This window comes from Colossoma macropomum, unplaced genomic scaffold (genome assembly GCF_904425465.1).
Source record: "Colossoma macropomum unplaced genomic scaffold, Colossoma_macropomum, whole genome shotgun sequence".
NCBI lineage: Eukaryota > Metazoa > Chordata > Actinopteri > Characiformes > Serrasalmidae > Colossoma > Colossoma macropomum.
In genome coordinates, this window is record NW_023494801.1 from 10710681 (window position 1) to 10738022 (window position 27342).

General features: G+C 39.0%; 2 protein-coding genes across 3 annotated transcripts in view; both read left to right on the forward strand.

The window, feature by feature from the left end:
- Window positions 1–5751, forward strand: part of fam171a2a (family with sequence similarity 171 member A2a) — a 60447-nt gene extending 54696 nt beyond the window's left edge. The window contains exons 6-8 of the mRNA XM_036589540.1: window positions 112–225; window positions 331–457; window positions 766–5751. Coding sequence (XP_036445433.1) covers window positions 112–225; window positions 331–457; window positions 766–2287 — 1763 coding nt within the window. The 3' untranslated portion in view covers window positions 2288–5751. The remainder of the gene's footprint in view (window positions 1–111; window positions 226–330; window positions 458–765) is intronic.
- Window positions 5752–8386: 2635 nt separating this feature from the next.
- syngr1a (synaptogyrin 1a) lies at window positions 8387–27244 on the forward strand. 2 transcript variants are annotated; one of them, XM_036589541.1, is made up of 4 exons: window positions 8387–8763; window positions 19241–19478; window positions 21806–21951; window positions 25727–27244. In XM_036589541.1, exons 1-4 carry the CDS (start codon window positions 8668–8670, stop codon window positions 25934–25936), a joined length of 690 nt encoding a protein of 229 aa, XP_036445434.1. In that variant the 5' UTR covers window positions 8387–8667; the 3' UTR covers window positions 25937–27244. The 2 variants fall into 2 exon arrangements, with proteins under 2 accessions (XP_036445434.1, XP_036445436.1); XM_036589543.1 differs by lacking the exon at window positions 25727–27244 and adding an exon at window positions 23383–24817.
- Window positions 27245–27342: the final 98 nt, after the last annotated feature.

Sequence of the window (27342 nt, forward strand, 5' to 3'; positions counted from 1 at the left end):
TTGGTCTAGCAAACCTGCAAGCTTTACAGATTTACAGATTACAGGGAAGCTGCTTTAACCTTTAGCTTGATCCTCTGTGAAGCAGTACCTGATTGGGTTTATCTTCTGCAGGTCTATGGGTCAGAAGTGGTGCCGGCTACATTAAAAAAGATGGTGCTCAGATGACCTGGAGTTTTGTGGCACCACATTTAGGCTATTGGCTGGCAGCTTTCCCTTCAGCTGCAGGTGAGTCCTGCTTTCCCTGAATTACAACCTCCCTACACGTGAGCAACTGAGGGAGGTCTCTCAAAAATGTAAAAATTCTCATAGTATGTCATTTTTCTGTTCCAGGAACAGGCCTGAACACGTCTGGCCTGAGAGACATCACCACATACCATACCATTTTCCTCCTGACCATTTTGGGCTCTATGGCCCTGCTGGTTCTAATCCTGCTTTGCTTGCTGCTCTACTACTGCAGGTATCCCTGTTTAAACTGCCAAGTCGAAACAAATCAAACTAAATTTGCCTAAATGCGGCTTAATGTTTTTTCATACTGAGAGTGGCCTTTAGCTGGCTGTGAGGCCACCTGTACCATGCCGAGGCAGATACAGTACTGCTAGCTTAAGGCCACCTCTGAGTTCTTTAAGTGTGGGCAATAAAGACTTGGTGGATTTCCTCTTTCATTTTCACTCTGTTTGTGGTGTATATTTTATTATTTTATTATAAATGTGTAAAGTTACACATATTTCACATTGTACCAATCTGGTTCATTCCTTTCTCTGTCAGGAGGAGATGCCTGAAACCCCGACAGCATCATCGTAAAATGCATATCTCCTCCACTCTAGAGAGCTCCAAAAGAGACCAGGGTACGTCCACTTCCCAGCTCAATCTCATCAGCAGCGCGCACATGGAGACAGCCTCCTCTACTGGAGACCCAGATGGTGTGAAATCTGACCTCTCCTCCACCCGGGACCTGCACAGCTCGCGGGAGGACTTCTTCAGACATGGCTCTGGCCACAAGTCACACCACTCAAAGGCTAGCGTGAACAGCAAGCGTGGTGAGAGCTTCCCGCTGCAGGCCACCCGCTCCACCAACACTAACAATCTGGACCTGCTCTTGCGAGATGATGTTGCCAGAGGCTACAGCTCGGCCGAAGATTCTGATGACCGCAGGCACAATCACCATCACCATAATGCCAAGGACAACCAAGGTTACACCTCTGATCCTCCATCTCCCCCACCTTTGCTGCCTCCATTTGCTGGCCATTACCACAGCCGGGACAGCAAGCCCCCAGATTACTGTGCCTCCCAGGCTGCAGATCACCTGAACAGGCCTGGCTCTGTGAATACACAGCCTGGCCAGCTCATCTTCTGCCACTCCATGGAGCAGATGAAGGAGAGCATGTACCACAGCGTGGTGCCCACACTAGTCATCCCGGCACATTACATGCGCCTCTCTTCAGATCTTTCAGCCGTGGAGCAGGCCATGGAGAGGCAGCAGCAGCTTCAGCATGACATGGAGGGCATTCAGGTTAGCATGACACTTCCTCGCCATCAGAGTCAGCAACAGCAGCAGCAGTCCGCCAAGCCACAGAAGGAGGAGGACAAAGCTGACCAGCAGGGAGAGGGATCTGAAGAGCAGAACGGGGCTTCAGACTCTTGTTCCACAGGCGCCGTCCACATCCCTGTGCTGTTTGATGACTCCACCATGGCACAGGTTAATGGGGAGTTGAAGGCACTTACAGAGAAGAAGCTGCTGGAGCTAGGTGTGAAACCGCATCCCCTGGCATGGTTCGTGTCCCTTGACGGTCGCTCCAACTCCCTTGTCCGCCACTCCTACATTGAACTAGGCAACGAGGCCTTGCGGGCTCCAGCCCAGGAGCACCGGGCGGAAACATATCCGGGAAATTCAGGCAGGTCTTCGCAGAGGAAGAGTAAAGAGGAGAGCAAGGTGAAGGAAGGAGGTGAAAGGAAGGCCCACGGCAAGATCTATTCCAAGCTTCCTGTCATTGACACTACAGATCCTAGCAGCAGCAGTGAAAGCCACACGGCCACATACTCACCAGAGGATAGCTCAATGGCACCACTGCTGGACGAGGCCCCAGAATGTTCCCGGGGAGGAACGTTTCCCCGCCGAGGGCGCAGTCGGGACAACAGTGCTTGCAGCAGTGCCACTGAGGTCCACAGGGACTCAGTGACCAGCCCCGACGACGATGATAATGATGACAAAGATGATGAAGGAGAGAATAAGAAGAGCCCTTGGCAGAGGCGTGAAGAGAGGCCACTCATGGTGTTCAACGTCAAGTAGACAGTGATACTTTGTAACACTCTTGACACTTCGTCTACACTTTTGCCCCTCTTCACTTATGGTCACAGTAGGAACAAGAATACAAGAAAAACAGTCGAAAGCACAAAAAGACATAGAGGACGACACTTACCCAAGGACGAGGTGGCTAATGACCTACTCTTTTAGAAGTCACTTTGCATCAGGGCAGGCAAACTGGGTGTAGCAGTGAGAGCCACTTGCCAGGTAGTACCTGGTTAGTGGTTAATGCTCACATCTTCGTAGATGTCCTGCAGATGTAAGCAGGATGATAAATCACATGGGATGTTGACACCATGTCACAGAACCAGAGGATGCCATATTTTCTACAGTCTAGTTTATTATTTGACATTTTTTAATCTTTGCTGTGGTTAACTGTCAATGTCACCCCTCTCAAGTGGTGTTCCTCCTCCCTCTAGTGACCCTTCCTACTCCACAGTAGGAATGTCTTTGAGCCATTTTAAACTGACTTTGGGAAGTAATCCACAGGCCTTAAAGAATGTCTCAACAGAGAAAGACAGCTTAAGAAGTGAGACACAAAACAGAGACTGAATCAAGAAAATTTAGTGTTTTATTTCTTTTTCCTGAAGCTGTGGGCTTTGTCCCAGGTTTGGTTTTATATAATTCATTAGCGCTGAAACACAGAGATGTGTGTATATGTGTTTAAATCATACCTTTCACAAAAGGGAGTGGCATAGTCAATTAGTTTAATCTGCTTTTACTCAAAATATGACAAACTCAAATATTATGAATTTTGCTCCTGGTAGAAGCTGCTCTTTGAACCTGATCTGAGTTATTGAAACTACAGCACTTTTTTTTCCTTTTTTGTAGCTTCAGTGACTGTTCTGCTGTGAGATTTAACTGACTGTTTGCAAAATTCTGACATTTAAAAACACACAGAGGAGTGCATTTATATTCATTTAAAAAGAAACTGGCTTTACGGGATGATGGGATGTTTGAGACTTGCAAAATATACATGTACACCAAATTAGAGTGAACAAAAAAATGGTTCTGGAAACCATGTTTACATTAATCAAACCAGGGTAATCATATAGTCTCTCGATGTTACAGCAGTAGGTTTTCAAGTGTAATGAGGAGAAGATAAAAGTTATCCCTTCAAATTAGCTAATGCTAAAGCTAACACTGGAGCTAGTCAGAGCAACATAAGATTCTGAGGAGGACTCTTTGTCTTTACACAGTCTTTCAGCAAACTTTAATGAAAGAATACAGAAAATGGTATGTGCACAAGTGCATTAATATTTTATCTTACACAGTGTTTAAATCACAAATGTGAACACTCTACAGTCCTGCTTAATCTGACTAATTTATCCTGCTAACTTTCAGCAGCTAATTAGCTAACTAGTTAGCTAATTGAAATAGTTAAAGAACTGATCTTAACATTTTTCAGTAATGTTATTCATTGTTAGATATCATATTAAGTGTGTATTTTTAGCAATGACACTAACAAAAAAGATTAAAAGATTACAAATTAGCTTACCTTGGAGCCTGTGAAAGTCTGTTATTAGTTTTCACCCTGAGCTGTGAGGGTGGTCCTCCACAGAGTTTCATCCAAAACATTTTCAGCTTCAAGAATGAAATATAAACAACATATCCTTCAGATCAGCATAGTGTGTGTCAGGCACAATACTTTCCTCAGTAACTTTTTTCAATTTTTTTTTTTCGCTTGATGGAGGAAGAAATGTTTAGAGACAACTGGGATTGGCTGAGAGATGTGTCAGTCATAATTTTGCAAACGGTCAGTGTATGTGTCATGCAGATTTTGTTCAGATTACTGTAATTCTACAGATGTTTTACATTAACCTCTTCAAATACACTTATTTTCTGCCAATTATTGTATTGTGTAAATCCAGGTAAGGTAGGCTGATTTTGGCAGGTATTAAGTTATCAGTTGGACAGTGTAATTTCAGTTGATAAGTCTAGATCATGGGTCACTAATCTTATCAACAAAGTGTCAATGTGACTGCAAGTTTTAATCCTACTTAAGCAGAAGCACACCTGATTCCATGTGTTTAATCAGTTGGTCTCGGTCTTAAAACAACTACTGTGTTACATGAGACGTGCTCCTGCTTTGTTGGAATAAAAACCTGCAGCCTCATCATCCCTTCGCGGATATGATCGGTGACCGCAGGTCTGGACTATTGAAACATAAATGATTGTGAAATCCAAATATATGGAACATTACCACATTCTTCATAATGAAACAATAACTTCTGATCAAATAGAACTTCCTTTTCTACAGAGGCCTTCACAAGATATTAGCATTTGTTTGATTTTGCATATCCCGCTATAATGTAAGGTAATAAAGTAGCATTGCTCTAAAAGACAGTAAACAGACAATAGCCTAGCTAGTTAATGCACTGAAACAATCAGCTCCAGCTACAGCTTAAAATTGATAACTTATGGGAGGCTGGAATAAACTAGAATAATGTTGCATTAAGTCAGTACTTTAATTTTTTGCCATGTTACAGTCTTGTTTTAAAGGTTTTACTTTAGAAATCCCTACCTGGCATAATGGGAAGATATTCAAATGGGGAATTCCGGTCTAAAACTACAGTTTGCTGTGTTATTTGGCATGTTATACAGTATTCTGTAATCTAGCACTGTATCCCACAGCGCCATCAATCTGACAGAATTCATAATTTTATATATTGTTTCAACGTTTCGTTCATCAGTGTTCTCTCACAATCCAGCATGCAACAAACAGCCCTGAGGTGCCAGCCAATCCAGGCTGCTAGCCTAGCCACTGAGATAAAGGCTAATAGATACAAACAAGCTATTACATACAACCAAGCTATTACCTCAGTCGTCAAACAAAATTGTAAAGAAAATAGTGATTTTATGTTTTTTTGTCACAAAATGGACAGGCAGGTTTTCTACACTTTTAGCTAGAGAAACCAAACCAAACGGAGGTAAGGTATTTAGATAGCCTGGTATCTGGTAGCAACCTTGCTAATGTTAGCTTTTAGCTTGTTGTGCTCCTCATCTGATAACCTCCTAGCAGTAATGTTATCTATCAGGTTTCCTTCTGCGTTCACCAGCTAACAAAAACAGTTTCAAAATAGTTCACCCAGAAAAGTCCATCTTGAGGCAGTGATAGTTTTTCAGACGTTCCTCCTACCTTAAAGATATGTCATCAGAAGAGGGTTTTCAAAGTCTTTGAACAGGAAAATCTTACTCTGGAGACTATGCAGCACCACTGAAGCATGTTTACAACACATGTAGTGATGGTAACTTTTTTATTTTGTCCAGAGTGTCTCTTTAAGATCCGATTATAAAGAGCAGCTTCTATCTGGATGTATTTGTACTCCAAATCTGCCTGGTATAGAATGGTCTGAGCCACCTTCTCACGCACTTGATATAGCTGGATCAGTGTTGAAAAGTGAAGGAGTGTGACTGACCAGGCTGTGGTGGCCTGGCTCTTCTCATTTCGTTTTACCTTCGCTAGCGCTAACCTTTTACTGCACTGTACGTCAGAAATACTTGCGATTTAGAAGTACTTTATTTCCACGTGTCAGTGAAGTGAAACTCAGTTCTTTCACCGACTCCCTCCCTTGACAGGTGATGCGCATTGTGCTTGGAATGGTGATGCATGGATGAATTTACACTAGAGGAACTGTATCAAGTATTTTTTTAAAACATGTTTAAGTATTGCTCAGTGAAGCGCTCTTACTAAACTGTGTGAACCACTTATTGTTAATAACACTGTAGTAAACTTCTACTTTTGCTTTGGCCTCATGTATTTATTTTGTCTCTGTTAATGATGGGTCACGTCTGGTCACAGCATTGTTTTGTCTCTGTTCAAGATAAGTCACGTCTGGTCAGCATATTTGTACAAATGATTGAAGTTTATCTGTTCAGATACTCTTAAAATATCCCTCTTTGCAGACGTGAAACCACATTTGAGAAAAAAAATTCCATAGCATCCCAAATTTAAAAAAGCAATGTTATTGTAACATGTCTTAAGGTCTTTCCTATGGCATATTTTCTCCCACTCGAGCTTCCTTACTTACTCTCTCGCTCCTTCTCTCTCTCTTTCTCTTCCTTGCCTTCTTTCTCCATTTTATTCTTCACCTTTAAAGTGCCTTTTCGTATCAAGCATAGTCTTACTGAGCTCAAACTGTTCTGCTCAAAGTTGCCAGAATGTTACTGACAAAATGACAATCTTGGACAAAGGGCCCAAAATGACTTACTGCAGGACATCTGTTATATTTCTGACCTACTTTGACCAATAACTGCTGCAGTAGATCATAACATGTAACAGGAGCCCCTGATCATTTGTTGTTTTCCTTTTGTTTGAGAATTGCTCTCTGATTTCTCGCTTGCCTCGACATGCTGTAGTGCTTTTTATGGAAACACCTAGAATAACTTGATTTTGGGTTCATTCCTGTGACACACTGGGAAAACTTGATAAGGCTGTCCTGTGGTGTGAAAAGATATTGTGTGTATGTGTTCATGAGGCCTCCACATAACTTAGACAACAGTTTTTCACCAGTAATATAGTTAGTGCTTCATATGTTTTTTGATCCATTAAATGCTAATATTTAGTGTCTCAGCAGAAGAAGAGCAGTCATTTGTTCTACATTCATTAAGCTCTGCTTTAGACGGACACTTCCCTTCAAAAGTTTGGAATCACTTGTCATAATAATTGTTATTCAAAAATAACACATTGTAGATTAAAATGTTATAAACTAGACACCTACATATTTACAATTTTATTTTTATTCACAGGTTTATTCACAATGTAAAGTATTTTGGGAATTACAAGACATTATTACATGGAAAAAATAGTAAATGATGCAAATGCTGAGTAATTTTAATAAACTGTGCTTATCTATTTATTATGAATAGCTATTCGATTCGTGGGATTTGGTCAGTGCTTATCAAATGTGGGACATTCAGGATATGAATTTTATAATAAGTTAATTCTCAGTGCTTTAGAGCTTTCTCAACTATTATGGAAGCACCTATCATCAAAACTTTTGTACATTTGACAGCTTCCTACAAAATATTTAAAACCTGTAGAATATTAGAATCATGTAAGAATAATTTTATACACTTACCTGCAACAAGATAGGTTATACCTTATTCAAAACAGTGATTCTAAAGTTTGGAAAGTTTGTGTTCTGTTCTTGTCATATTTATTTAGTTTTTACATGACAGATCTTGCGAAGTAGTTATAGCAACTCACAAAATACATGTCAATGAATTGTACCACATGCTTCATTTTCTTTTATTTACACATTCGCCACATGTGATAAAAATTAACGATGCTTTGTTTTTTTGTTATTGTTTTGATTTGTTTTGTCAAATCTTTTTATCCCCTCAAAGTAATTATGTTAGAAACGCTTTCCTTTGTTTGCATCAAAGTAACACTGATTGAATCACATACTAATATGCATTGTCCTGAACTGGACTCTGCTCATACTTTCTTTCACTGTACTGGCCACTCTGTATGTATGATAGTGCTGAAATGAGACAATTAAAAGAAAAGTTAAAGCTACAGAGTCGCTGATGTGGCTCAGGGTGTGGAATCTGTGAAGGGAGAATGGCAACGTTTTTTTTAACTTTAAGAAAACATTCTTTGTCGTAGAGTAACTACGTTATAATAAAATACGACAAAAACTAATTTAGAGGCAATTAAAACATTTGACATTATAATTCTGGTTATTTATGTGCTCCATATTTGTTTACTTCTGATTAATTCAGGTGCCCTTTTTCTACACATGCGTCATTGTTGTAAATCGTCCACTAGAGGGCACAAGGGTGCATTTACGAATTAACATAATCGGATTGAGTTGGCTGACTGATGCATACTGAAGGTTGAGGAATAAAGTGGTTATTTTTATATTAAAAGAGGAAATAACTGATGTCTTGCATGCTTTTCTCCTGAGTTCCTCAACGCGTAGGTCTGAATGGTTCCCATTTATGATTCTGTGTGAAATATCATAGTTACTCATTTTTACCACTTGAATGAAGCTACTTCTCGATATCTGCCTCTTCTTGCTGTGTTACATCGCTTATGACACGCGCAGTTGCCCGCGAGAGCGCGCGTGGAAGCTTGAGAGAGCGCGTGCGCGCGCGTGTTTACCCCGCGCTCTCCACCCTTTTAGAGAGAGCGAGAGAGACTTACAGAGAAAACGGGCACGGGCTCTGAGGTAAAGCCGAGACTGGATGAAAAAGAGAAAACAGTGAGAAAGAAGAGTGGAAGCGACCGTTTCTGACAGGAGGACGGTTGGTTTTCATCTCCAAGGTCAACCGTCCAGAGCGCGACCGTTAAACCGCACCGAATTAACGGGAAAACAAACGCTCAGAAACGGAGAGGTGACGGACCAGCGCTGCCGAGGATGGATCAGGCGTACGGGGCGGGAAAGGCTGGAGGTGCCTTCGACCCACTGGCCTTCTTTCAGCAACCGCAAACGATTCTTCGCCTCGTGTCGTGGGTGAGTAACTTCAGCATTAACGTTAATCTAACGGCCATAACGCTAACGGTTAATTCTGTCATTTAAGCTCGAGCCCCGGGCTGACGTTACTGCGCCGAGAGCGTCACTCTTCACCTCAGCCCATCCCGTCTGGTCAGTGTAATACTGTCAGTCAGCGATATCTAATTTATAAAAGCCAGTGTCTGATAAAGATGCAGCCTTGCGGAAGTTCTGTTTCCATACTGTAAACATCAGCAGGAGTCTGAGCTGCTCGCGGGCTAAACCTGCGCCTGAGGGAAACTAGCGGGCTTTTAGCTTGTGTGGGAAATGGGAGCAGAGCTTCAGGACCTGTCAGACATTCATGGGTTCTTTCACTAATACTGCCTATGTGCTGTTCTGACAGCTCCTTTATATCGTGATTGTGTTAAGTGGACAAACGGGCTGAAGTGCTGTGACTCTGTGCACCTGAAGCACTTCGTTTAACTAATCACCTTTAGTTCCTCGCTAGTTTATTTAATGGTAGGATTTATGTGCTTCCACATGAATGAAGTGCATTATATTATTGTCAAAAAAAAAAAATTAAGTAGTCTGAAGGACAGAAATGTGTTGGCGTTTTATTTATTATGTGGAAATTAAGCACATTCAATGCATTGCTTTCTTTGTTTGCTATCAGCTTGACATTTGTTTATCTACGGGTAACATGGAAGTGTATGTGTTTAGCTCTAAATCAGCCCATCCATAGACCCATCAGTCAGACTAAAGCTGATTGTGTGCACTTGCTCCCCCACCAAACAGTCCTGAACAATCTGGGGAAAATACTTCATTGTGATTTTCTGACCAATGTTGCAAGTTGAATGTAATTATTTTGCATAAATGAATCTACAGGCTTTTTTTCACCTAAAACACCAGCACGTTTATTTTTTTCAGGCTTGAAAAATTTAAAAAATGCAGCTCTTACAATTTGAAAATTGCACTCTTTCAAACTGAGATTTCCATATGAACACAATTGTTCAGCTCTACCCACAAATGACTGCACTGCCTCAAATGGGCATCTGCCGTTGATGTAATACCAAAAACTTTGGCTCATCTCTTGCACCTTCTGCCCCGTGTGTGTGTGTGTGTGTGTGTGTGTTTTGCTTTGTAGACACTGAATGTCCCTGTTTTGATGAAAAAACATGAAAATTTTGGCTTTGCTGGGACGTTTGGCTCCTTCCTACAGAAAAAAATTCGTTGTTGTTATTTTTGCAGTTTTTAATAGAATACATTGATAAATAATTATATTAAATAATCAAAAGATTTCCTTTTAATTGCTTGGGTTAACATAAGTGTCGTGGTTAGTTGCAGCACAGCCACATTTATCATACAGTAGGTAATGGAAACACTCCGCAGAGACAGCAATACAAGCTTGTGTGTTTGTGTTAGAGAGAGAGAGAGAGAGAGAGAGAGAGAGAGAGAGAGAGAGAGAGCAGAACAATCTGCTGAATGTTGCATCTGGTATTTGAACACATGGTGAGAGGTTGGGAGAGAGAGATTAGAGAGGGAGTGGAAATGGAGAAAGAGAACGGTGGGGGATGGGAAGGCAGGTGGGTTTAGAGGTCAGTGGTCTAAAGAGTGTACCGAGTGTCAACTCCCATCATTCTTTAATTTCCTCTTTGATCTTGTTGAATGAAAAATATAAGTACATGGATGGATGGATGGATATTATCTGAAACACAGTTGAGGATGTTGAGGATTTGTTACATAAGATGATTTACTAAATATTGTGTAACAATAATATTTAGATTGACGTGTGCTGACAGTTTAGCTTGTGCTTCTGGTGCTACAGTATGAGGAAAGTTAACACTGGAAATAGAAACATAATAGAAATACAAGAATGTATGTTAGCTAGAAAACTGATATAACTGAGCTTTTCAAAAATACATGGTCAAAAAACACTTTACTGGATCAAAGCTTAGGTAAAGTATTAATTCATTAGACACTGTTACATTACTCATTTATCACAGGTAAGGGGGGTTTAGGCAAGTTATAATTGCTACAATCACAATAAACAGTTCTTCCACAAAGGAATCTAGTTCGTTTGGAGTATGATGTTGTTCCCAAGCAATCGTGGATTGTTGAAGGAGGTCAAGAACTTTGAGTCACCCAGTATGCTTTCATATTTTGCAGTCTTTCAGTATATTGTAGTAATTTCAACAATTTTTTTTTTGTCGTAGAATTCTTAAAATATCAATTTCATTTTTCCCATATTCCCATCAAGATCTACCTGGTCTCATGTTAGTAGTAAGCATTTAAAAAATAAAATCAAAACCTTCCTGGCTCAGCCCTATCTAGGAGGGTTGCACTGATGCTGGTTCCTGACTGGTATCTATGGCACTGTTGGTATCTACTGGCACTTAAATGCAGGAATGGTAGGAATACCGATACTAAAAAGCAATTTCTGATGCACACGCTTGCTACCAAGTGATGCACACATGCATGACTGTAGATGGAACTTAACAACACTTCAGCAGTTTACAAGCAACAGCAAAACTGCTCATGGTGAAATTTGTAACTCGTGGGAAGGCGATGGTAGTGGGTGATATACTAGTTGGAATTTTTTCTAAGATATTTATTCCACTGGTACGCCATAAATAAGCCAGATAACCCCTTAATTAATGTTAGTACAGGTCGTTACCAAGAGAGTGAACTTTAGAGAGACATATGGAAGGAACCGCCCGTCTCTTTGGGTAACGATAACCTTTAGGCTAGGTTTAGTCTTTAGCATTGCAGCTAGCCATGCTAGTGTGTCCACTAGCTCCGTCTGTAGCGCTGCATCAGTCAGCTGATCCAATCAGCGGCGTGATCTCATGGCCTGGTACCTGAGAAATCCACTGAACTTGGACTGACAATGTCCAATGACAGTAATATTTACTGAACTACAGCAGAGTCTAATATTTGGAGATGTAAGTACATATGAGATAAATGACTTGAGAAATTTGGATGTGAAACATCGTTCAGCACCATTTTTCCAGAGCCAGAAAAGCGCTGCATGCTTACGTGTACAGACCACAGGTTTATGTGATCCATTCTCTGTAATATTTATTTATTTATTTAGGTTTATTTACGTTGAATGTATGGACAAGACACTGTGCATTTCATTTAATGAATTATATAATTTATGGCTGTTATTAAATGAAAAACAAGTTAATTATTCTGTGCCACACAGGCTTTTTTCAGTAGGCTTCAAACAATGGCCAATCACATGCCAGAAAACTGCCTAGGGTAAAGAAATGCACTCAATGCACTTTTGAAACAGTCTTCTTTATTATTCGCACCCAAAAATGGATGACACAAGACTAAGTATGTGCAATATCAGTACAACTTTGTTGCAATCAATGAGATTTTCTAGTTTAGGTTTACTGAACAGCGCAAACTGCAGCAAACACTGTTTATTAATAGCCGGCATGTGCAAGCTGTAGAAGTCACACTGCCGCATCACCCGTCACACAGAGGTGGTCAGTGTAAGAAAAAAGAGACTGGCTTATTGGATGGAGCGGTATAGGAGTGATTTGGAGTGAGAAAGAACATTGATGCTCTGACTTTCTGAAAGCCGCTCCACACTCTGGGTAATATCACGCCACTCCACCATGTGAATGTGAATGTTTGTTTGTTTATTTATTTATTTATTTATTTATTTACACTCTAGCTCTGTCTAACCTAACTAGCTTAATATTGGAAAGTAAAAAGTGGTATCAGTGCATCCCTATTAACTAGTCTGAAGCTCCATGCTGTCTTTATTGTGGTGCTCTGATATCATTGTGCATGGGACATTGGACTACTTTGTTCTGACTGTGACATGTGTAATAGTATAAACACATGTTCATTCAAATGAAGCGTTTGTGAAAATGTATGATGTCAGTGCTGTTTCTGCCCATGCTTTATTCATACATCGACAGCTCTGAGCACAGTAAAATTGATGGTTGCTGAGATTACTCCAGCCTCATGGATGACTTCCCAACTGTTGATGTGTCTGCATGGGTGAATACGTGTATGTGTGTTAGGGATATGCAAAGCCAAACCTATTAGATAAATGAGAGGTGTGTTTATCCTTTCATGACTCTGATAGGCTGACTAAGAGCTGCTGCGTTGGCATGACAACCAACCTAGATCACTGTGTGAATGCCTGGGTAGTAACAGGCTTATGGAAAAACTCAATTATGAGCAGATTTGAAACATTAGCAAGAAGTTTTGTACTTTTGGAAGGGTTAAACCTCTTTTTGAGTTTTTGCTGAATGTGCTATGTGTACAGTACTACGCAAAGGTCATTCTTTTGTTTATTTAATTTCCAATGAAAATAGACATTACGTCACTGATTTCCAGTCTCAGAAAAAATTGAAAACATACATTTAACAGAAAATTACTAATTACATAAGCTTCCAACATTAAGTATAATCTCAAAGATCTCAGTATTTTACTTTTGTGTCCTTTGTCCCTCTTTATTGCCCTTTTAATTCTTCCATCCTTCAAGTCTTAAAACCATTTACAGCTATGTCCTTCCAACAAAAGGTGTTCTCAAAGCTCTCGCTAACAATAGCCAAAGCTAGCCAAACACACCTTAAGTACCTTGCAAATTTCTTTATCATGTGCATCTAAAACATCTTAAGGGGATGTTTTTAATAGTTTCTAACTATCTCAAACTACAGTCCCACAGTAAAGAAAAAAAAAACTTAAAGACCTTGGATATTTACAAGGATTGTGTTATGATCTATTTTCTAGTTTTTAAGTTGCTCAGTAATGCTCAAAATAAGATACAATTGTCACAACAGAAACGGTCACTACCAAAACATTTGGTAACGTTTTAGTAATGTTGCAGTAGTTCTGTATAATAAAATATAATAAATATGATAATATAATATAATAAAATTTTATTCATTTGTTTTAATACAATAAACATAATTAACACATTTGTTACTGTACTTATATTTTCTTAGGTATCTGTACTTGAGTATTTCTGTCACTGAATACTTTTACTCACTACATTTCAATAGGATATTCTGTAATTTTTACTCGCTACATTTTAAAACAGGCTCATTACTTTAGTTTTAACGATCCATCTATTTAGCTATTTTATCTGCTTACTTATGTATGTTTTAATCAGACAGTTGTATTAGGGCACCTAATGAATTGCATATTCATATCCATATCCATATCACATCCATATTCCTACTGGATGTGAAGCAGGGCAGTGAAGTGAAGAGGTGATTGGCTACTTTTACGGCTTACAGGCCCCAAGAAGAAACGTAAACAGATGAGACAACAGAATCCGCAGAAAGTGACAGCACTGAATCAGCGCCTAATGTGGACAGTGCTTCTAAAAACAAACTACATCCATGGCCTTACTCAGTGCCGGATTGGTGATCAGGAGAGTTGAAAGAATTTCCTGTGGGCCGGTAGTGTTTTGGGCTACTGTGAGCTAATGAATAAACGCTGAAACTGTAAATGTTATATCCAAGTGTGTATCTGTGGTCATTTAGGGGTTAAACAAGTGGCCCCTGTCTCAAGTGCTACAGCCCTGGTTTACTCACTATAACTAAGACTTGTGCAGTAGATAGAGACTAGATGAAGCTGAAGTTAGCTTCATTGCCGCGTTCCACCATAAATGATATAGCAGTTATGTTCAGACGCCTGTACGGACAATACTTCTGTGCGTCAAGTCATTACAGGCAAGACATAAATAGACCAATCAACATATTTCATGTCCACCGTGGTCTGCATCATTTTTTCTCTTAGTAGTGATTCCAAAAATGTCCATCTCAAATTCTTTTAAAGGAAATCAAACATGTAAACATGTTTGGGTTCTCTAGACGAGTGCATTTTTATGGATGATGTCTGCAGTTCTAGTATTAACCTTACGTACGCTTAGTTTGATGGATGTGTATCTCCAACCTCTTAATAAAAAGATATCCTGTTTAAAAAATTTAATTAGAAATCATACTTCAACTTACATGAATATTTGTTTTACTAGATGACTAGTACTATTACTTAAGGGACTTGTGTACTTTTGCCATGTTGTATGAAATTGGCAGCACTAGCCAACAAAGCACCTCAAAATGTCTTACGTCTGTAGTTCACCATGGCATTTCATAAATTGTGTAATAAACTTGTCATTTTGGCATCAGTTCATCAAATTTAACAAGGAATCATTTTTGGCCCATGCATGTGAAATTACTGGGGATTTTATCAGTACAGTTTATTTATTATGCTGGGATTTATAAATGTAAATCTATTGAATAAACATTTAATTTATAATGAGAGTGATATTGTAGTGTTTATTATTAAGGAGCCTGTTTACAACTATGAATGTATTTTGAGTAACAGATATGCAGTCTGTGACTTCAGTTTGGCTGACCAGCCTTTCTCACTACACTCTTTTATTCTGAGCAAGTGCATTTACGTTATTCATGTCAAATACATTTCGTTTGTCAGTCTTACCATCACATCCATTAATATTTGTTCATAAAATAAAGCTCTCCTTCTGTTCCTGGCTCTCCTGACCTACACATTTTTAGCTTTTCTTGTTCAAACACATTTGCCTCACCTCATTAAGGGTTTGATAATTACCTGATTAATTGATTTAGGTGGGTTTGAGAAGGGAAATATAAACACCTGCATGGATTCTCCAGGACTAGGAATAAGAGACACTGAAATTATATATGTTGCTTGTTGCAGGTGAGAATAAAGGGTTTTAGTGAGAGGATTTAAAATTCTATTGCAGTAGGCTAGTTGCATTTACTGCATACATCAATGGGTTATAATCCTTACAGATATAGGAAGGATGAAAAGGCCTAGTCCCTCACTCTACAAAATTGAAGTAGTTTCTGATAGGCTGAAATAAGGTAGTTAGTTTCACTAAGTTTCACTGAAGGGGAAGTGTATGGCTAGAGTTGCTTGCAAACTTGGATGTTTCAGCAGCGGTTCGCCCTTGCTGCTTTATTCAATAAAAGAGCATTTGCCTTTAAAGGGCAATCTTTTGTGTGCCTTATTCTATGCCGACACCACACTGGTGTCAGAAGTGGGATTGCACAATCTTTCCCATGTGTTATTCTACACTGACACCACAATATTTACTCTGTATATACTTTTTCAAGGTACATAAATGTACTGACATAAACTGTATACTTACATTTAGGTTTATGATACTTGTTTAAATATACATCAGGTGACAGACATATGAAATGATTGTTGATCTGTAGGATCTGTGGTGCAAAAATGACCCTCAATCAGCTGTCTGAAACATGGGGTACAAGATAGTTTAGGCCCTTTAGGAATGATACAGATAAATTTTGCCTTTCTCCAAATGATTGATAAGTTTGTCATTGCCTGTAAAGGCCATCTCAGACTACACTGAATCTTCTGTACTCAAGCAGACATTTGGATGATTGTGTAAGAGCAAGCAAAGGGAAAGAGGTGGGCTTCACCCCCAGTCCCATGACTCTCTCTCTCCCCCTCTCTGTCTCTCAGTGCTGTAAGCACAAGGTCAGGGAGATTAAAAGGAAGGATTGTGGGGGAGGGGATAGATGAAGTAGTCAGGCATGCCGTATACAGACCAGGGAAGAGAGAAATTAAAACACTGTCACTTACTGGATGAAGGAGACTCCTCTGTCGACAGTCGTATATCAGTTCAGTGTGCATCGCTTGTCTCTTGGTAACTAGTCAAAAAAGACCAGAATCTACCAGAATGCATTGTGAATGCTTTGGGCTGCTTTTGATGCTATTACTATTACTAATTTTCTATTACTATTACTATTACTAATTACTTATGCTTTGCTCTGAATCTTATAGAAGAGTACTGTTATGTAATTTATTGATTTAAAGAAATAGCATTATTGTTTTACTTCAGTGAGGACACTCAATCATGAAAATTAAGTGCAACTCTGGGTTCATATAAGCACAACAAACATTTGTTTTGGGAAATAGGTGATTTTTATCCGTTATGTAGCTGGACAGATGGACCACAGATAGGAGTTGAAGATTATTGCTGAGCTTTTAACCACAAAGGATGGTGTAGGCTGAGATTAAGTATGGGGTTAAACTTTAAGCTTTCCTTATAGCCTCATTAGTCTCTTGTTGCATTTCACTATTCAGATCCCTTTGTGTGCACAGTTAAACACACTGCATTCCTCCTTAATCTGTCTAGCAGCATGTGTCCATTTCTTTCGGCCTTATAAACGGGCCTGATTAATTTACTTGTGGGAATGCCGTGGTCACCACCACCCTGATGAAATGACTCACCAGAAAGAAAATCACCTTATACAACACACACGAACCACCGACCATGACAATAAAGGCAACAAATGTTATGACAAAAAACAGCAAAAAGCTGCAATGCGTGTTGAAATGTATACTGCATATTCTTATTTCTTTCTAGTCATATACTGTAGAGTGTTATTGTAGAGTGTGATATATTAGCATTGTAAGATATGCTTACTTGGCTTCTGTGAAAAATGCACCATAATCGAATTCCGAAATAGTTCTCATGGATTCTGTTTCTTGCATTACACCATCACACAGACACACAGAGCCTGAAATATGGAGCATGAAAGGCTCTGCTGCTGACGATCACAAGATCAGGTCCCCACGTGCTGCCTGGTACAATGCCTGCTTTTATGTGCTCATGGGATACAGAGGCCTTGTGATCCCAGCGGCTAATTAAGGCTCAGCCAAACGGCCATACTCGGAGTAGCTGTGTGAGTTTTCTTCCACTGGTTCATAGTTGTAAAGTTGTTTTCATCAAAGACTTACAGCTGATTTGCTCATGGCTAGGGAAACACTAAATTGTACAGTGCTGTGGCATCTTGGGAATGCTTTGGGCTCCCCTGACCTAATTATATGTTTCTATGTGTGAAATCTGAGTTGAAAAACTATAGATTTTCTCACTGAAAATGAGTTCAAAGTTCCACCCAGCAGTGCTTAGATAGCAAATCTTACAGATTTAGAGGAAAGAAGCTTTTGTTTTCTTAGATTCCACATTCTTTTAGGAAACAAGCAAAAATACACTTAAGCATATGTTTTAGCTTATTCAGAGGTTTACTTGTTGAATTGGCAGTGCAAACCTGAAATGTAAGAAGGAAAGAAGCAATGAATAGTGATACATTAATTGTATTTCATGAATAGCAGTGAATACATTTTATTAGCTACACTTACATATAACTGTTCGTTTAATCAAGCTCCGCATGGTCTTAGTGACATGAAACCTCTTAAGGCTGTGGGTTCTGTTACAACAGGCGCTGCTAGGCTGCTGCAAGTTTCCTTCTTGAAAAACATCCTTTGGTCAAATAGCTTTTACAGTACAGGGTGTTAATGTATGGAATTCACTTTTTAATGAACTGGAGAGGTTGCCCAACACCTAAAACACACCTAAAAGCAGCCAGTGTTTTGACCATCAGTGAGTTTCCTTCAAAATTTTCAAAATAAGTTGAGAAAATGGTCTTTTATAAAAGCAAATCTAGGGACAGGCATTGCAAATCAGCATAATGATATAAATAATATTTGGCATCAGACAATTCTCTGTAATTTTCTAACCTGATTTATCTGTCTCTGTTATTTGTCCTCTCCAAAATGTGGTTGGTTAGACCCCTGGTGCCAGGCAGAGGTTTATTTGAACACACACCCTCCCTCTTTCTCACTCTATGTGGATATGTCAGTAAATTCAGAAGATCTACCTAATCCAGCTGACCCAGTCTATCTACATAGATGGAGCTGGATTTTGAAACACAGATTAAATGAAAGTGAGAGATTCCAGAGATTCAGTGATCTGTAATAACACTTTCAGTGTTAATCCACAAGGAATTCCACAAAACTTTAAAAATGTTCTGCTTAAGTCATTGTGCAAACAAAGTCATTTAGAGTGGTTGGGTGTAAAATGGAAAATACATTTTAGTACTGTTTTAAAACTCCCTGCTTGAAACTCACCACTATGCATAGATTAAAAAATCCATATCAGACCGTATCTCAGAACTTCATGTAGTAGCTTTCTCAGAGGTATCTTTTAGAGGCATTAAATACTTTGAACATCTGGTTCCTGCCACCACCACTGTGAACAATTCTGACTTGCAATGTTTCTCTAGAGCAAAACAATTTACACCAGACTGCTCTGAAAGATTTTGTTTACAGGCTAATTATTTAAATATGCAGAGATTTCTAAAAATCTGCACAAATTCTCCTTTTCTATAACACACTTTTTATACTTATGAGTTTTGCATGATGTAATTTTCAGAAGGGGCATCAAGTAATACATATCTTCACATTCAGCTAAACCTCAGCTAATGAAACATGTATAAATAACCTAAGATTCAAAACCCTGTTTAAATCATTACCTACAAAGGTGGTGGATGAAAACAACAACATAATGAAAACTGATCTGTATACCAAATGCAATACATCAGGCAGCAGGATATGTGATCTAGCTTTTCTACAAATGTCATCACCTATTTTCTTTCTCTTCTCCAACCAATTTTAGATCTTTTCCATCGTCATCTTCGGCTGCATTGCTAATGAAGGCTATGTGAACCGGCCAGACGAGGTGGAGGAGTTCTGCATCTTTAACCGCAACCAGAATGCCTGTAACTATGGTGTGGCTATGGGCTCACTGGCTTTCCTCAGCTGTGCTGCATTCCTGGCTCTGGACATCTACTTCCCACAGATCAGTGGAGTCAAAGACCGCAAAAAGGTTGTGCTCGCGGATATAGGCATCTCAGGTGAGAAATTTAATGTCTTTAATGTATAAAGTTTCATTTTCTTGACGTTTAGTTTCTGACACTGCATGACAGTCTTACTTTTGTTGTAATATCCTGTCTGTAGTAATGTCCTGTATCCTATGGCAGAAACAGTTATAATTGACACACTGGGGCCATCAGTAGTTGGGTTAAGCCTAATCTTGTACTAAAATGCAGGGCCAGTGGTGTGTCCCATTATTCTGGGTGGAAAAATTGATATTGTTATAGTTATTTTTATTTGAAGCTGCACATCCAAATGGTCTTGTTGTCAAGCTGCATCTGTTAAACTACAGATTCCCTTCAAACAGTCTCTCTTTACACATAGTTATAACTGTGGCTGGCATTAAAATATGTTTAATTATATATCTTTGCTTCTCTTTTGTTTTTTACTTATTTATATAGTCAATTGAAGTGCTCTAATTGAGAAACGGAAGCAGGAGGAACAATAGCTCCACCTTGAATTGGTAGGCCATGCTAACTCACAGAGCGGGTCCGCCTAGTGCAGTGTGTAACCTGTGAAAATCACCTATTCTTGGTTGCGTCACTCACTACAGAGGTCCAGACTGCCTCTGGAGGCAACATCAGCACAACAGCTGTGTATCTGGAGCTTCATGAAATGGGTTACCATGGCTAAGCAGGTGCATACAAGCTTTAGATCACTTTATGCAATGCCAGGTACCTGCTGGAGTGGTGTAAAGCATGGCAACACTGGACTCTAGAGCAGTGGAAACGAACGAATTTATGAACGAATGAACAAATTTAATGGATGCCGGGAGAATGTACCTACCACAATGCATAGTGCCAACAGTAAGTTTTGGTGGAGGAGGGATTGTGGTCTGGGGCTGTTTTTCAGGGTTTGGGCCAGGCCCCTTAAGTCCAGCGAAGAGTATTGTTAATGCTACAGTCTACAAAAACATTTTATGGAGTTATGGAATAACTGAAGTTTGGGAGGAGGAACATGCCTGAAACCCCTCCTCCTTCCAGTCTAACGCCCAATGAATTCACATAACCATCCGTTTCCTGTGACAAGGTTCTCGCAGTGCCCACCACCACCCTGTCTCCTCCCAGTTCCTCAGTCCTATGACAGTCCTACCTCACTTACAAGAGCGACAGGCCAAAGCCACCCTGAACTCCGGTCTAAGTTCTCAGAGTTCTCTGCCCTCCTACAGTTAGTCTTCCTTCACTACCACCACATGTCAAAGGCACAGTCCGAACTAGCAAAAGACAATTATATGTTTCAAACTGTGTGGCAACAAATTCCCACAGACACACTCCAAAATCTTGTGCCCGTTCCCGAAGAGTGGATGCTGTTATAGTCACAAAGTATTTGAGGCAAAGTGTCTGATGTTTGCTAGTTTACTAAAAATCAGTATTTTTTATTTTGTGCATGATCTCCAAATGCTCACCTAAAAGCGCCTTTTCTGCACTTTAATGATATCTTTAATAAAAGAAACACAGAACCCTGTATGGCTGTGCCCCTGTGCACAAAGCAAGCTCCATAAAGACATGGTTTGACGAGTTTGGCGTGGAGGAACTCCAGAAGCTTGCACAGAACCCTGACCACAACCTCATTAAATGCCTTTGAGGATGAATTGGAACGTCAGATGAGAGCTAGGTCTTCTCGTCCAACATCATTGCCTGACCGCATGAATGCTCTTTTGACTAAATGGGCACAAATTCACTTAAACACTCCAAAATCTTGTGGAAAGCTTTTCCAAAAAAAGTAGAGGCTGTTATAGTCAAATAGGGGGAGCCAACTCCATGTTAATGCCCATGGTTTTGGAATGCTCATATAGGAGTGATGGACAGTCTCATATAAGTTTGATAGTCAGGTGTCTACATACTTTTGGTCATATAGTGCATATTTGATTTTCTTGTGATCCTGCTGTATGTGTTGTCATATTTTGCTATGCCAGGGCTTTCCTGAGACCAGAGCCAGTGAATACCTGAGGTTTGCTGTATCACTAGAAATTAATGTTGTTGGTCTTACATACGGACCACATAAAATTAGATTTTGGTGCTCTCTGTAGGTTGAATATGAAACTGCAGAATCTGTCCTGCATTATAAGATCAAGTTGGATTAGTGGTACCATGGCGCCCCCTGAGTGTCATGGTACTCGCAATCGGCCCTCCTCCTTGAGGGACATTGTTTATTTTTTCTAGCGAATCACCGCCGCATTAGGCCACACTGAATCATTAAACAAATTGTGTCCTACATCCAAAAGAAAGGCTCAAATTCATCCTTTAATATCCATAAAAGTAGTAGAATCGTTATGTTTGCTGACGCTGATTCATTCTGTTTTTTACAGCATTTTGGTCCTTCATGTGGTTTGTGGGATTCTGTTTCCTGACCAACCAGTGGCAGGTAGCCAAGCCTGAAGACAATCCTTTAAATGAGGGTGGAGATGCAGCAAGAGCAGCCATCACCTTCTCCTTCTTCTCTATCTTTACCTGGGTCAGTACTACCTTTAATTCTTGCTAACATGAAAGGTACAGCCTCTGATTCCAAAACATCATGCCCCAAAAAGTGATACATTAAATTTACCTGTGCACATAATTTCCACACAGATAAAGTATATTACTGCTGAAAGTATATAAACTATAAGTCAAAATTGAATTACTTGAAATGGTAGTTGAAATGTTAACCTGTTGCATTAATAAAAGGAAAGAAAACACTTTGAAATTCTTAGAAAATAATCAGGATAATCTGAGAGATAATGATTTATATATATTTTGTAATATATAAGTAATGTATTTGTACTCTGCTCTTAAAAGCATCTTATGAGGATATTCTTTGTGAGTAGTCTAATTGTGTTGGGAATTAAAATGGCTTTTCAGGAATTAAGATGGCTTTCTCCTTTAAGCAATAGTGTTTTGGTATTATATAACATAAATGAATTGGTGGACTAGGAATTGCATTAAGAGTCTAAAGATTCACAAAATAAATTATTCAATTGGTGTCACCATTCAATACACTTTTCACTACAGCAAAAATAGGAGTGGCTGAAAATCCCTATGTTATTATGTTAATGTTTATATGTTAATACATTTTCTCAGAGCATTCAGCATTATAAAAGTCCAAAATTTGATACAAAAGCTGCGATTCATAGAGTCCCGATCAAACTTCTCAGCTACAAGTTAACATATTAGCCCCAAGATAACACACTAGACACAAGTTAACATGCTAGCCATGGTGCAATGATAAATTTGATACTATATGCTACAAGACAGTTCAGTACAATACAGCATGTTGTATTGTCGCATCCTTCAAATGTACCTGTATAATTGAAATGTTTCTTAGTTGTGTTGTTTTGTTTAGAATCCCTGTGACACTTTCTTTGTACCTGCTTAAGCGTAATCCTACACTAAATTGCTTTGCTGATTGTCAGTCGGTCTTAATCTAAGACAGGCTTTAGTCTGCTGTCTCTTCATTAGTGTGACAACTAATTTAAACTGTAACTAAGCATCTAAGGTATCTAAATATCTTAAGCTTTGCCACGCTATGCTAGTCTTAAAGTTTTACATTTTTAATTCATTTGCATTGATCTAAATCCAAACTAACCTGTATTCTTTTCCTCATTTTCTTTTAAAAGCAGCCAACCTCTTTTCTCTTTTCTGAAGATAACATGCAACTGGCTGATAAAATTGTCTTTGTTTTTTCTTCCTGCTGCAGGCTTTTTAACGTGTGCTTGCTGATCCAGCATAAACTCTTTTTTTATGCTCTTTAACTTTTGCAATCTACGCTGCAGTCTTCATCTTCATTCACTCTGGAAAATATGAATGAAGCAGTAGTAACTTGCTACTAATGAAACATGCTAGTAATGCAAATGTTAATGTTGATAATGTAATGATAATGAGAACTGCTCTTGGCCCTTCTGTCCTGTAGGGTGCTCTAACAGTGCTGGCCTTGGAGCGTCTTAAGAGAGTTTCGTTTGAAGAGGAGTACAACAAACTGTTCACCCCTCATACTCCTCCCCCCTTTGTCTAACATGCAGCACACTCATAAATGCAACAGTACAAATCTGCCTATGATCATCTACTATGACATATATTCTCTCTCTGACATGTTAAATAATCACACAGTCTCAGTGTGTTTGTGTTGACTGTTATGTGTGAGAGATGACCAAAGTACATCTACACTGTGCTGGATCTGATCAGGTCTGTACCCATGGATTATTTCAGGACTTAAGTAAATGCAGAGTGCTATTCAGAGGGGATTCGTTTTACATGAATAAATTTAACATGGTTTAAATTTACCAGACAATATCTGTAACCATCTGTAAATGTTTATGACCAGTTCACACAGTTTAAGTTACAGAGATGGGAGTGGCTGATTGATTCACATGTTGCCGTCACAACAAAAAGTTCCATGCATTTGTTTTGCTGCACAAGTAGAACACTTCATTTCGATTAATTAGTCAGAATTTTGTGTACCCTGACCATCTATCTAGCTGTCTAAAGTGAATTTGTCATTAGCATGGTCTTATGACAGACTTGGTGGATTCAGACAGTATTGAAATCACTGGGAAACACCAGTAATAATTAAATTACCCTGCCTCACTATGTAAAACTAATCCAGTCCAAATAGTACTTTAGATAGAATAAGAAAATGTACTGTGCAGAGTACCACTGTGGCCATGGAATGCTTGTTTTTAGTTTTTTTGGGTTTTTTTTTTCATTCTTAAAGTCACAATCAGGGATTAGTAAAATGTGTTTCATTAAACCAGTTTGATAAGGGGGAATATACCACATCAAATCTTAAGGAAAGCCATACCTCATTGTCATTTGCACCATCTTATGTGGTAATATGAGAGTATTTGCTTCTGTTTTTAAAAAAAAACAGAAATAGAATAGATATGTATATAAAAAAATTCAAAATTTAATTTTTCTTGGTCCTTGATTATTCACTTCTAGCCTCTCAAGTTAAGAATTAGTTCCTTTCTTTCAGTACTTGTAATAGTAAAGCACTCTGACTACAACTTTGTGCTTCTGAAATCCCTGATTGTGGCTTCAGATACATGTTTTAAAAGTTCACACCAAAAATCTTTGGACAACAAAGACACACTAATGTGATGTGACGCTTTTATGCCAGGGGCTGTAAGTGCCTTATATGTTCAGTGAGTATTCTGTTGTCTCTGAGTCTTCTTACCAGTCATGCATGGATTATAGAGGAGAGAACCAGCTGACTTGAAGAAATGGATCTGAGTGATTGTGTCTTATTTGTTTATACACTGGAGCAGGTTTCTCTTCTTCTAATTCAGTGCTGGAGAGTGATCTATTTCATGGAAAAATAAAAACGTTTTGAAGATGTGATAACCCTACGGACATCTTGTTTTTCTTGTTTATGTGTTCACATCTGGTACCTAGAGGGCGCTACTTACACATGATACTGCTGTAGCTGTAATGGTGTCACTCTGCATGCTTGTTATTTTAGGATTTTAGATGTTTTGGAGCAGCAGCCCGTCATTTGATGAGAATTATTGACTTGATTTTCATTTTTAGGTTCCAATCATTTTTGTTTACAGTTTAAATTATGTTAGTTCAGACAACAGTTGGCGACATGTTTGTCTTAATTTGCAGATGTTCTGATTATATTTTGATGTGTGCTGTTTATGAATTGGACCTTTTTGTTTATCGTATTAAACAGCCCTAAAAAGTACTTACAAGAAGTGATATGAACTTGTTTTCGTTCTTCATGCATGATTCTCTCTGATCTATCTGTAGATGCATAATTATCTTCCTGAGTTGATCTCTCTGAATTTCCTCAAGATGCATAAGGGAGAATTGCCTGTAATTCAATGTATATAATGTATCAGTTTTTTCATATGTCAGCCGAAGTATGTGGTATCTGATCAATTACAACCTTTTAATTCTAGGTCTTGGGGATCAGTTTTCAGTAAATCAGTTCTTTATTTGTTTCAGTTCAGTTTATGTTTAAACTAGACTTGCATGCTTCCTGATTTGAACTAACCAAACTAATGTCTCTTCCTTTCTCTCTCTCCACCCCCTAATCCTTTTTCTGTCATTATGTATTGAATAATGGCCACACTTTCATTCTCAATTCCACCTTTGGTCTGACAAAACATAATCACCTCTTTCTTCCCACTCCCTGATACTATAATACTCATTCCCTTCCACCAAATGATCCTCTGCAATCCCTTCCATTCATTTGCTGCCCACCATTGTTTACCCTTGAACCCTTTCTCTGCTGGACCTCTCACTTCCTTCAGGCTGGTCAGGCATTCTTGGCCTTCCAGAGGTACAAGCTTGGAGCAAGCTCCAGTCTCTTCTCCCCGGACTACGCTGACCCCAGCCAGGACCCGACAGCGGCGCCCCCTGCAGGCTCGGAATACACAGGCTATACGGGAGACATGGAGGCTCCAGCCAATATGGATTCCTCCTATTATGGCTCTGCGGGCTACCAGGGCCAAGACTACTAAGGTGGGTTGGAGAGGCTGAAGGAGCCTGGAGCTCAGCCATTGTGGGCTGGGCTTGTTGAGCTGTGATGAGGACTTACAGGTTGAAGAATGCTGAACAGAGAGGGACACTGGGCGGCATTGTTTTAACCAAAGATGGTTAATCAAAGACCTATGGTAATTGCAGGGCTAAAATAGGGTATTTAGGGGTTATTCTATTAACAGTTTGTATAGGGATTCTTTGGTGAAAGGACATTAAAGGGGTTGAATTGGGTTGAGGGGGCTCTGCTGGTTGGCTGTGCATGGGAGCGGTTCAGTCTTTGCAAAGCAACTATGTAAGATAAAAAATATTTTTAAAAATTGGAAGAATAGGAATTTTAACAGAGGCGTTTTAGTTTTTGTGTGTATTCCAACCATTTTGCCTTTGACTAAAGAGAATGGGTGGTGAGATGGCATCATTGTTGGTTGGTCACTTGTAGTTTACTGTTAACCTCCACAGTAATAAAGCTTACAGTTACAGGAATTACAGAAAAGCATAATTCTAGCACACAAAAATAAACTAGCTTTTACACAGATAAAAACCCTAATATAAGTAATTGGAAAGATAAACCCATCAGTGTGTAAAGTGACACAAAGGGAACCTATGCTTGATGTACTGTAAGCAAAGAGTGCACCAGTCCAAGTGGTGCTGAAGACCACAGTGTCTTGAGCTTTACTGTAAAAGCATTACTTACGGTCTACTACTAATTAATGTTAAGACCGTCCTAATAGAATTGACAGTTGGGGTTCTCAAAACCACACTTCATCATTTGTTGCCATCATGTTTTTTTGTGTTCAGTATAACATCCAGTAATCCAGTTATGTGTATTCAGCTCATATCCAATGATATCACCACTAAATAAAACATCACTGAAGAAAAATTCTTAAAAGAATCATAAACATGAGATTGTGATGTGGTTTTGTTATGTATTATATCCCATTTTATATCAGCTAGGTAAGGAAGCACATTTCCACTACTTGAAATTCTCATAATTCAGAATCTCTGTTATCAGGGATTAAGTTGAATATGTAATAGTAGCTTTCAGATATTAAAAAAGTATAATATAGTATCTCAAAATACTGTATCATAATTCAAACAACACTGAAGAAAAATACAAAAAGGTGTATGAGTTGTTTGGAGTTGTATCTTATAATTATGAGAAATTCTGAAATATTAAGCTTTCTCATTGTTATGACATACTCCATATCTTTTTTTTCATCTGGCAAAAACCTACTTTCTGCATGAGCTACAGAAAGAAATGTCAGCTGCCCTTAGCATTTACATACTTTGACTGGCCATAATAAACATAACATTGAAATGTAGTATCTTTAAAGACAAGTATAGAAATGATGCAATATCAGTTAAGGGTGTTTATGGCTCAGCAAATGTA